The 12,071-nt window shown below is 44.3% G+C and overlaps 1 protein-coding gene across 1 annotated transcript in view; it reads left to right on the top strand.

Annotated features, from left to right (window-relative positions):
- Positions 1 to 6,679: 6,679 nt before the first annotated feature.
- The window catches only part of LOC136626333 (ovostatin-like), a 63,012-nt gene continuing 57,620 nt past the window's right edge, over positions 6,680 to 12,071 (top strand). Inside the window, exon 1 of the mRNA XM_066601306.1 lies at positions 6,680 to 6,806. Coding sequence (XP_066457403.1) covers positions 6,739 to 6,806 — 68 coding nt within the window. The 5' untranslated portion in view covers positions 6,680 to 6,738. The remainder of the gene's footprint in view (positions 6,807 to 12,071) is intronic.

Raw genomic sequence — 12,071 nt, 5'->3', positions numbered from 1 at the left:
CTTGTTTGTCCGAGTTTAAGAAACTTTTTTTGGAGTCAGAGAACCCATAGGGACTATTTGGTCTCCTCTGTTGTTTCTGAGAAAAGGCCACAGCTGGACGTGCCTCCTGCAAGGCGGAGCAGACTTCTTACCTAATCAAGGATTTAACCCCTTAGTGACAGAGCGTTTTTGCTTTTTCCATTTTCGTTTTTTCCTCCTCCCTTTTAAAAAATCATAACTCCTTCATTCATCCATCGACGTCGCTGTATGGGGGCTTGTTTTTTGCGGGACGAGTTAAATTTTTTTTAATGGTACTATTTAATGTACCATATAATGTACTGAAAAACTTTAAAAAAATTTGAAGTAGAGAGAAATAGAAAAAAAACGACATTCTGCCATCTTTTGGTGCGTCCTGTTTCTACGACGCACAAACCACAACAAAAATGAGATGATAACTTTATTCTATGGGTCAGTACGATTACTACAATATCGTATTTCTCGACCCCTTAACCTGATGGGTCTGAAATTCAGGATTTTTCTATACATTCTAGTGACAAACAAATGTGCAAGGTTTTGTAAAAATTGGAACCGTTTGGGCTTTACCCGTTGGGTGATTTGTCCTGGAATGACCTACCTGATGAAGAGTATGAATAATTAGATCTAACAATATTATCTCTAAAGGTAAGTTTGGGCCCAAACCTCTTCTAAAGTAACCTTAACAGTTATAAACCAAATCAGTAAGACAGCTCTCCTAGCAGCCCCTCTGAGGAGTGTGCTTGGCTGCAGTGCAGTTCAGTTCATGCCCCCCACCCGATGCTGGATTACTCCTTCTTTAAGCTGATGTTAGAATACTATGTTCCCTGGTGACCAAAGACACTGGTAGAGTTTGGCAGCCTCGTCCCATACAGCAGTCTGCCAATTAATGTCAAGACAAGGGGCAAAACAAGCCAATAAAATGAGGGAGGCCAACCACACAGGGGCAACCAGTGAGGGGACAACAAAAAATCTGAAAGCACATAAATACAAAAAGTGGGACAACCTGATGCTGAGCTCCGAAGGCCCACTGATGTATGGGAGAAGTGAAGGCCACCTGTGTGGTCCAATCCCACAGAGGAGCAACTGTAGAACTAATTACTGGTAAAGTTCCTGCTGGCAATGACTGCTGTGTATGGGGCTGCAGAGTGGTCTGAGTGCCCATGCTGTACCTCAATCTACTTCCGAAAGTACCTTCAATGGGCATGAGAGCATCAGAACTAGACCATGGGGCAATGGAAGAAGGTGGCAGGGACAAATGAATCACGTTTTTGATTATATCATGTAGACGGCCGGGTGCGTCACTTGACTGGGGAAGAGATGGGACCAGAATGCATTATGGGAAGAAGACAAGCCAGCAGAGGCAGTGTGATGTTCCGGGCATTGTTCTGCTGGGTACTTGGGTCACCTAACAGCAATTATTAGTTGTGATCATGCAAATTGAGCACATTGTGACAATACTTTGCCACTGTAAAAGGGCCTTTAGTAGAAAGTATTAAGTCTTGTGAGTATTAATGTCTAGGGCGGAATGAGTAGTAAATACAACCCTGTTCATCACTATCGTCACAAACTGAATACATTAACAAAAGGTCACAAGTGCCTAAGGCACAGATCGTGCGGATGATTGAGAAGAGGAAGTGTGAGTGATGTATAAATAGGACACACTTTCCCAGGGACAATATTGCTAAAGTCAAAGAATTTAACAGTGTTTGGGACATAGAACATTAGGCAATAGGATGAGTACACCTCATATTATGCAAATGCATTTAGTAATCCCAACGAACAATATCTCCTATAGAGGTGATCAACACTTTTGGATGTAGGATGAACACTCATTTCCAAGATAAACAGCCCAACAACGGCCTTATAGAACCAGAAAAGACTGGAACAACAAGAAGAGTGACGTCAAATCAAGGTCTAAACAAATTTATATTGGCATTCATGAGTTTAGTGAGGACCTTCACATGGCTGACCTGCAGCAAGTATCTGGGCAGCAATGAAGGGACAGCACCCTCTGGTTTATCATTGTAAGCTATGGATTGCAATTAAGGGCACCACTTACATTAGCAATCTTAATTTCTGGATTTAAAGGAGTTGTCTCAATATAGAGATAAAGGGGCCCTTTGGTTTTGGGAGAAAATTCTGTCTTGAGATTGCAGAGGGAGGGGTATAATACCTACAGTGGTTCTCTACCGCCCCTGTGATCCACCAGCTTCAGGCCCTGTTTTCAGGTCTCCAAGATGGCTGCAGCAATTTTTTAACTACCTAATGCACATTCTGATTGGTCAATGATGATCACATGAGCAGATATAGTGCATTGGTAGGCTAACACTTCCAAGGAATTGGGTGTGATTAAGTAGTCCGAAGATTGTGTTGGCCATCAGGGATGGCCGAAAACAGGACCCTGAACCGGCGAGAGAAAAACAACTGCAAGTGATAAACTGTCTCGGGAGAGAATTTTGTCCTGAAACTGGAAACCCTTTAACCCCTTCTATATTGCAGCTGCCGTAATAATCGGTTGATGTAGGTCCGGCGCCTGCACCCTTGGCAAACACCAAAGTGTAAGCCTTCTCCAACCAGACATTTCCCCTGCAACCTCCATAGGTGATAGGTGGGAACCATTCAGACAAATGGTTGTTCATGTGCAGAGTGCTAACCGAGGGACAGCAGGCTGTGAAGCATGATACAGAGAGATGATGAACCGGATCTGCTAGTTTCTGCTAGGATTAGTTTCTCAATAAAAACAAGACGTGCAATTAGGAACTTTTGCTGTTGAAGAAAACCAAATAATATTTGTGTTCACAAAAATGTTACATTTAGAGCCCAGTTTAGAATTGGTGCTCAGATTTATATTCCATTCAAAGCTGCAGTAACAAAGATCAGCTATAACTTAAGGATCAATTGGGTTTGGGCAACATATGATCAACTACAAGCACCATCAGCTAAGTTAAGATGCTCATATTTTAGGTGATGTGGAGGCCAGGGAGATACGTCTTATACTCACCCAGTCCGCAGTTCTTGAAGTGTTCCCCAGTGAACTCAGCGTGTATACACCCAGTATGACTCTCTTCAGAAGGCTGTGCACCCGCACTCATATAGAGATGTATAGTAGCGCATGTGCACAGCCTTCTGCAGAAAGTCAAACTGGTGTGCACCGGCGGACTTCACCAGGGGAGCGGGGGAGTATGAAAAGAGGCTCCCCGGTCTCCAGGTCACCTAAGCTATAAGGTCTCTATCACACAGGCACTTTTTACTGCGATTAACACGGCGTTTTGAAAGCCTCATTTATTGCGGTATAAAGCTCCCATTAAAATCAATGGGGCCTCGCAGACATAAGTTTTGATCGCGCCGCAGGACAGCGCTTTCCAGCGCCGTGATTTTCAAGCACTGTCGTCTCTATCATTGTCCTTTTAGTGCACCTCATCACCCATTACAGTCATGGGGTGCGCTAAAACACGCTGACGGCCGCAGGGAGCTGTGGCTCAAAGTGAAAATAAAATCATTTAAAATCGTGGCGCTTTGCTGCGTTCATGTGTGAGAGCGGCATAACCATCAGAACTTAGCTTATGGGGCTAAGAGTTAATGACAGGTTCCCTTTAAGAGTTGATCACTGCAACTCGGTCTTCCTCTCACTAAACTCTCTCCTTTCCAATCCATCCTGAATGCAGCAGCCAGACTCATTGTTTTTTCCAGCCATTACACTGATGCCTAAAACCCTGCCAGTCACTACACTGATGTCTCCACCCTGTGCCAGCCACTACACTGATGCCTCCACCCTACTAGTCACTACTCTGATGTCTCCACCCTGTTCCAGTCACTACACTGATGCCTCCCCCCTGTGCCAGTCACTACACTGATGTCTCCACCCTGTGCCAGTCACTTAACTGATGTATGCACCCTGTGCCAGTCACTACACTGATGTTTCCACCCTGTGACAGTCACTACGCTGATGCCTCCACCCTGCCAGTTTTCACACTAATGTCTCCATCCTCTGCCAGGCACTGCATTGATGTCTCCACCCTGTGCCAGTCACTACACTGATGTCTCCACCCTGTGCCAGTCACTACACTGATGTCTCCACCCTGTGCCAGTCACTACACTGATGTTTCCACTGTGTGCCAGTCACTACACTGTTGCCTCCACCCTGCCAGTTTCTACACTGATGTCTCCACCCTGTGCCAGACACTGCATTGATTTCTCCACCTTGTGCCAGTCACTACACTGATGTATCCACCCTAGGCCAGTCATTACACTGATGTCTCCACCCTGTGCCAGTCACTACACTGATGCCTCCATCTTGTGCCAGTCACTACAGTGATGCTTCCACCCTGTGCCAGTCACTACACTGATGCCTCCACCCTGCGCCAGTCACTACACTGATGCCTCCACCCTGTGCCAGTCACTACACCTATGCCTCCACCCTGTGCCAGTCACTACACTGATGCCTCCACTCTGTGCCAATCACTACACTAATGCCTCCACCCTGTGCCAGTCACTACACTGATGCCTCAGCTCTGCCAATCACTACAGATACCTCCACCCTGTGCCTGTTGCCACCCTGCTTGTCCATTAAATATAGAATACAATTTAAACGCATCACTCTCATCCACAAGCTACACCACCCTATATCTCCTCCCTCATCTCTATCTGCCACTCTACATGATCTGAGACTTAATTCTAATCCGAGCGCCCCTCCAGCCTCCAAGCTTTTCCCAGACATCGAGGTTAATTCTGAACGTCCACAGCACTCAGCGAGCCCTAAAAACTTCTTTTTAGGGAGGCCTACCATAATCCCTAGTCTAAACACTTCTCCATCTATCCTGCTTCTATACCCCCCTTGGAAAACTGACCACCTTCTTCCCGCTGCTTCCCCCATACATGTCTTCACTGTTTGTAGACAAACATGGCTAGTCACCCAGCTTTATGCATAAATATATAGCAGTCTACATCTATACATCCTTATGGCCAGTAAGCTCTTGTGATTAAAGCCTAATTTACACACAAAGATAATCACTCCAAATTTGTTCCAAAGATAGGGAGAATTCCAGTGTGAGCAATCATTTTGCATAAAATGCTAATGGGCAATAATGTCCATTAGTAGCTTATTAGCTTCATTTGCATGTAAATGAGCCTCCATGCGCTGCATGCAGAGAACCACAGGTGGTCTGTTCTCTGCATACAGTTCCTTTGTTCTACCAGGAGACAGCAGCTGAATACAATGTTATCAGCGCTCCCGTTGAGAACCACAGCATGTGGTCCCTGCTATCAGCTCGCCGGCAGAATGATGAATTTTAAACTCAACATAAAATCATCGTTTGGCCAAAACGCTACCGATGGAAACATTTACACGGAACAATTATTGCTCAAAAAACATCGTTTGAGCGAATTTTAAACAATAATTGTCTTGTGCAGATGGGGCTTAAGCTCCTCAACCCAATTGTTCAAGATGCACATTAGTTTATTACTGGCTGTTATGACCTGTTTTGTGTTTCCCCTAATTTGTAGAGCACTGCAGAATACGATGGCTCTATACAAATAAAGATGATTATTATTATTGACTCAGTGTACTTTGGTACTTTAAAGATTCAATTATATTTTGGGATTTTCATCTCCACTTTCAAAAACCATAACTTTTTTATTTTTCCATTGACATGGCCATATGAAGACTTGTTCATTGTGGGGCAAAGTGCAAAAATAGCAAAGCTTACAATGTGAACTTCCTATGAGCCCTTAGAATCAATCCCTCAGACAGGGGTATCTCAGCCCAACTCCGCCCCCTACAGTAGTGCCATGATATTGCAGATACAACATCTGAAACTGACATGAATAGAAAATGCATGCAAATGTTAGAGGGGCTGCACCAAGATTGTCAGTTATCCCCTATCTATGAAATAGGGGATAACGTGCTGATTTGTGGGGGTCTCACTGCCGATCTCGAGATTGGTTGTACCCCATCCTCCTCAATGCAGAGTTACTGCACTCCTGCCCCCCTCCCCGTGAGGAGGAGACTGAATGGACCGCTGATCGGGCAAGTCTACTAGCGCTATTATTCTACTATTGTGGAGGAACCGTAGCAGCAACTGCTCAGGTATTTCTGTCAACCCCACTAAAATGATGGATGGAGCGCTGACTGTGCATGCTCGGCCAGCGCTCCCTTAATGCTGACGTCACTGCGGAGGGAGAAGCAACCACAGCAGTGACAGGCGGAACGGGTACTGACCTCCTATTCTGCAGATCAGCAGGGGTCTCAACAGTGATACCTCCACCAATCAGCAAGTTATCATCTATTTTATAGATAGGGGATAACTTGCAATCTTGGTACAACCCCTTTAAAAATCAATAAATACACTCAAGATACTGTTGCATTAACTTGGTGGTCCTGAGGACTATGAACCCCTCTGGAGCTTTTCTGGTAGCTATACTGGTTTTCATCCAGCTTTTCTAGAATCCCATATAATAGTGTTGGTGTGCTGACGGAGATTTCCGCTTATTGCGGTTCAGGTTTGCAATTTTCCCTTCTTACTCATGAACAGAACCTCTATGGACAAGCTCCTTTTGTCTTGACAAGAGCCTCTCTGTGTTAATAAGACTCATTCATTGAACAGGATTTTTACTCCCATGTTACCTTGAGAAACAAGGAAGTCTCCGCCCCTTTAACAGGTGCATATAAACACCTGTAGTACCAAGAGTTGAGACACTTGAGAGCTGTTATTGTCCTCCGTCAACATGCGCCTCAAGGGCATAATCCCGAGCCTGGTACTCCTGTGCCTCATCGTTGGAGCCAGATCAAAGCCGTAAGTCAGAGGATATTCTCTTTCATAGAGCAGAATTAGGTGTTTGAGGTTTTGTAGAACTGCAAGTACCAGCATGCCCTGCAAGTCTACAATGTACTTCCATATATATTGATGACTATTATGTATGTTGGGGAATGTAGTGCTCTGTGGTTCTCTAAAACAGTATCACATGATAGCATTAGATACAACAGTTCAGCAGACTGTATCAGATAATAGAATTAGATACACTGGGCAAGCAGAAACTGTTGCACATGAAAGGCTTGGATACAGCAGCAGCAGATAGGACAGAATTAGATACAAAGCTCAGGAGATGGTATCACACAGGATGGAGTTAGATACAACGCTCAGCAGATAGTATCACACATGATAGGGTTAGATACAACACTCAGCAGATAGTATCACACAGGATGGGGTAGATACAACGCTCAGCAGACAGTATCACACAGGATGGGGTAGATACAACGCTCAGCAGACAGTATCACACAGGATGGGGTAGATACAACGCTCAGCAGACAGTATCACACAGGATGGGGTAGATACAACGCTCAGCAGACAGTATCACACAGGATGGGGTAGATACAACGCTCAGCAGACAGTATCGCACATGATGGGGTAGATACAATACTCAGCAGATAGTATCACACAGGATGGGGATAGATACAATTCTCAGCAGATAGTATTACAAAGGATGGGGTTAGATACAACACTCAGCAGACAGTATCCCACAGGATGGGGTAGATACAACACTCAGCAGACAGTATCCCACAGGATGGGGTAGATACATCACTCAGCAGACAGTATCACATAGGATGGGGTAGATACAACACTCAGCAGACAGTATCCCACAGGATGGGGTAGATACATCACTCAGCAGACAGTATCACATAGGATGGGGTTAGCTGAAACTCTCAGCAGACAGTATCACACAGGATGGGGTAGATACAACACTCAGCAGACAGTATCCCACAGGATGGGGTAGATACATCACTCAGCAGACAGTATCACATAGGATGGGGTAGATACAACACTCAGCAGACAGTATCCCACAGGATGGGATAGATACAACACTCAGCAGACAGTATCACACAGGAAGGGGTTAGATACAACACTCAGCAGACAGTATCACACAGGAAGGGGTTAGATACAACACTCAGCAGACAGTATCACACAGGAAGGGGTTAGATACAACATTCAGCAGACAGTATCACACAGGAAGGGGTTAGATACAACACTCAGCAGACAGTATCACACAGGAAGGGGTTAGATACAACACTCAGCAGACAGTATCACACAGGAAGGGGTTAGATACAACACTCAGCAGACAGTATCACACAGGAAGGGGTTAGATACAACACTCAGCAGACAGTATCACACAGGAAGGGGTTAGATACAACACTCAGCAGACAGTATCACACAGGAAGGGGTTAGATACAACACTCAGCAGACAGTATCACACAGGAAGGGGTTAGATACAACACTCAGCAGACAGTATCACACAGGAAGGGGTTAGATACAACACTCAGCAGACAGTATCACACAGGAAGGGGTTAGATACAACACTCAGCAGACAGTATCACACAGGAAGGGGTTAGATACAACACTCAGCAGACAGTATCACACAGGAAGGGGTTAGAGACAACACTCAGCAGACAGTATCACACAGGAAGGGGTTAGATACAACACTCAGCAGACAGTATCACACAGGAAGGGGTTAGATACAACACTCAGCAGACAGTATCACACAGGAAGGGGTTAGATACAACACTCAGCAGACAGTATCACACAGGAAGGGGTTAGATACAACACTCAGCAGACAGTATCACACAGGAAGGGGTTAGATCCAACACTCAGCAGACAGTATCCCACAGGATGGGGTAGATACAACACTCAGCAGACAGTATCCCACAGGATGGGGTAGATACAACACTCAGCAGACAGTATCACACAGGATGGGGTTAGATACAACACTCAGCAGACAGTATCCCACAGGATGGGGGAGATACATCACTCAGCAGACGGTATCACATAGGATGGGGTAGATACAACACTCAGCAGACAGTATCCCACAGGATGGGGTAGATACATCACTCAGCAGACAGTATCACATAGGATGGGGTTAGCTGAAACTCTCAGCAGACAGTATCACACAGGATGGGGTAGATACAACACTCAGCAGACAGTATCACACAGGATGGGTTTGGATACAACACTCAGCAGATAGTATCACACAGAATGGGGTTAGATAAATTCCTTATTCTTTAAGAACATGGTTGGAGAATGGACAAAAGGTGCAATTTCCCCAAAGCCTTCATCACCCTGCCCCTCTGTGGCCAAATCATGCATGCTGCCCACTGTGCTGTGATTTATGGACGGTATATCATTAGTATTCTAGCAGGGCATTTCATCTGCACTATATGGCAGCATTTTGTAGGCACTGTCTGTTTGACTGCATTATTTAGGTACCATATGACACTGTTACGAGGCAGTATTATATGATACTGTGTGCTTCTATTATTCAGCACTGTATGGCAGTACTACTTGGGTTCTGTATGACAGTGTTATAGGGGCACTGTCCGGGTCTGTTTTTTTTAGGACTGTTTGATTGTATTTTTGGGGCAATATTACAGCAATATTGTTTTTTCTATAAAGTAACAGGTGGTCTTACATCTCTGCCCGAGGCCTCCACAGATCTTGATGATGGCATGATTAAAGCCAACTTTTTATTTAACCAGACCAAGTTAATGACCATGTTATACATGGAAACTAGTGCAAAAAAAGGTTTGTCTAAAGCAACTAATCAGATCACTGCAACGGTTCTTCCTTACTCGTGGGATAAGAGGACGGAGCATGGAGATGTACAGTCGGTGCATGTGGAGGGTTTATATTGGTATTTGGAGCACAGATTATTCAAACTATTCAGAGTGTCTTCCTCTAATCTGAGACCCCATAGTCATCGCCTCCATTGCAGACCGAATAGTTGGGGCTTCCATCTCCGTATGTCCTGACACCCATGTTTGAGTGTCTCTGTGTTCATCCCTTGTATTCCTGCATGCTCTTAGGGTTTCCATCCTGCTAAGTCACCCCCCATCCAAAGTTTCCTAGTCTTTTCCCCTTGTCTAGTAGTTTGCTCCTGCAGTATCGAGGTTTATATTGGATAGTACAGGCAGGGAGTATTCTTACATTGGGGCAGACCTGTAGGAAGCCATAAGAGATGAAAGGACGATCTGTAACCGGCCAGGGAGCAAGATGGAATGTGAGATTTCTCTCAGTGGAAAATATTATGCCCCAAACACATGAAAACATTATCAATCGGAGGCATACTAGCTGGATTTTCTGATTCTTTGTGCATCATATAACCAATCCATGGTTTAAATTTACAATAATACATATATTAGTAAAAGTCACTGAAGATGTTACAATATATCTATTGTTTATATAAACAGGATTATCATCTCTCTCTAATGGATGGACTGATTAGTACATAATCTTTCCAGCATTTTAGACTATTATATTGGGACAAGGTGAGAACCTTTATGTGTTGGCTTGCACAGATTGCAGCTTAACACCCCTTTGCTGGAAGGCAACAGTGCTGGCCCCTGTAAGGAAATCTGAAGCCCTGTAACCACAAGGAGTCATTCGATATTCAGTGTTTTTTTCTCTCTTCAATGAACTTGAGTGATACTAAACGTAGGCCGGTTTCACAACAGCGTTGGAGGTTTATTCGCAGATTCGGCTAAAAATACCGGAAGAAAAAATGCTACATGCATCACTTTTTCTTCCATCCAAAAGTAGGGCAGCTTGACAGAAAGCGGACAGACCCCATTGCAGTCAATGCGGTCCGTCCAGTGCTTTTTGGTTCCGCCCAGAGACTGAGTGTTCAGCAGCAGGGATTATTCTTTCCTGCTCCCCGAACGGAACATGAAAGTGGAAACCCGAGCGCAGATGTGAAACCAGCCTCAGGACATAAAGCGAACACATGGATCTGAAACATTATGCAATCTGTGGGAGGAAAGACCTGTTCTCACACTGACATCTGATTAATACATTGCAGGAGTAAATCACTCTAATTATGGGGTGCCTCCCCTGTATACATGGGTGTTTACTACATTTATATATGAAAATTAGCCATGTGCAGGTATCTGTGTCACACTTTCCTGATAGAAAGACTTTGGTTCCCAGAATTTCAAGGTCATAATAATTCACAGACTCTGAATATAAAAAATATCCTCCTGCTGTTCCCACACTAGATTTACGGAGTTATGGTTACCTACCAGGCTGGGACTCAATGGGCATGCAATAAAAAACAAAAGTCTGCACATCCAACAAATAAATTAAAATGTGATGGTGCACAATAAGCCAGGGCTACAACAAATACAGTAACGAGCACCCGCCACAGCACTCATACACACTTCATATCTGCATAAAACTGCACAATTGGATCAAATCAGTGTAGGCCCATCCGCCACGTCCAGGCGAACTTCAGAGAGATTTTCCCATGACTTAAAATTGCTTTTTAACTACTATGTTGTTTCTAGTTGCTGCTCACCAGGGAATGTGACTGCTGTAGCCAATCACTTAAAGGGAAAATGCCTTTAAGATTCACTTGGACGTGGCGGATGGGCCCACACTGATTTGATCCAATTGTGCACCAAGAACCTTGTATTTTTTATGCAGTTAGTATAAACAACAGTCGTGCAGTCTTTCGCTGAGGCGGGTGTTTGTTACTGTATCTGTTGCAGCCATTGCTTAATTAATGTTCGCCTTCACATTTGATATATTTGTTGGTTGTGCAGACTTTTTTGTTTTTCATTACATGTGCATTTGTGTCGGAGTGGCTGCCTACATGTGTTGTGCACTTCATTTACTCATCTGTCCATCTGGTGGTTCAGTTATGGTATATAGCTCAAAGAGAGGTGTCTATAGAGCTAGGTACCCTTCCATTAATTTGTGCCTGGACGTGGCAGATGGGCCCACACTAATTTGATCAAATCAAAGAACCTTGCATTTTTTTATGCGGTTAATAAAAACAATTGTGCAGTTTTATGCAGATATTGAATGTGCACTAGTGCTGAGGCACGTGTTTGTTATGGGATTCACTGAATCAATCAGAGTAAATGATTTTGAGGTCCACCCTGCAGGGCTGTAAACGAGGTATTAGTCAAATCCAAACTTGCAGGCCTGAGAGGACAAAATGGCCCTCTGCCATATGCATTAAGAAGACACCAATATTGCAAATAGTATATGGTCCTATCACAGGTTCTGTGC

The sequence above is a fragment of the Eleutherodactylus coqui genome, chromosome 4 (assembly GCF_035609145.1).
Source record: "Eleutherodactylus coqui strain aEleCoq1 chromosome 4, aEleCoq1.hap1, whole genome shotgun sequence".
NCBI lineage: Eukaryota > Metazoa > Chordata > Amphibia > Anura > Eleutherodactylidae > Eleutherodactylus > Eleutherodactylus coqui.
This window is presented reverse-complemented; position numbering and strand designations above follow the sequence as displayed.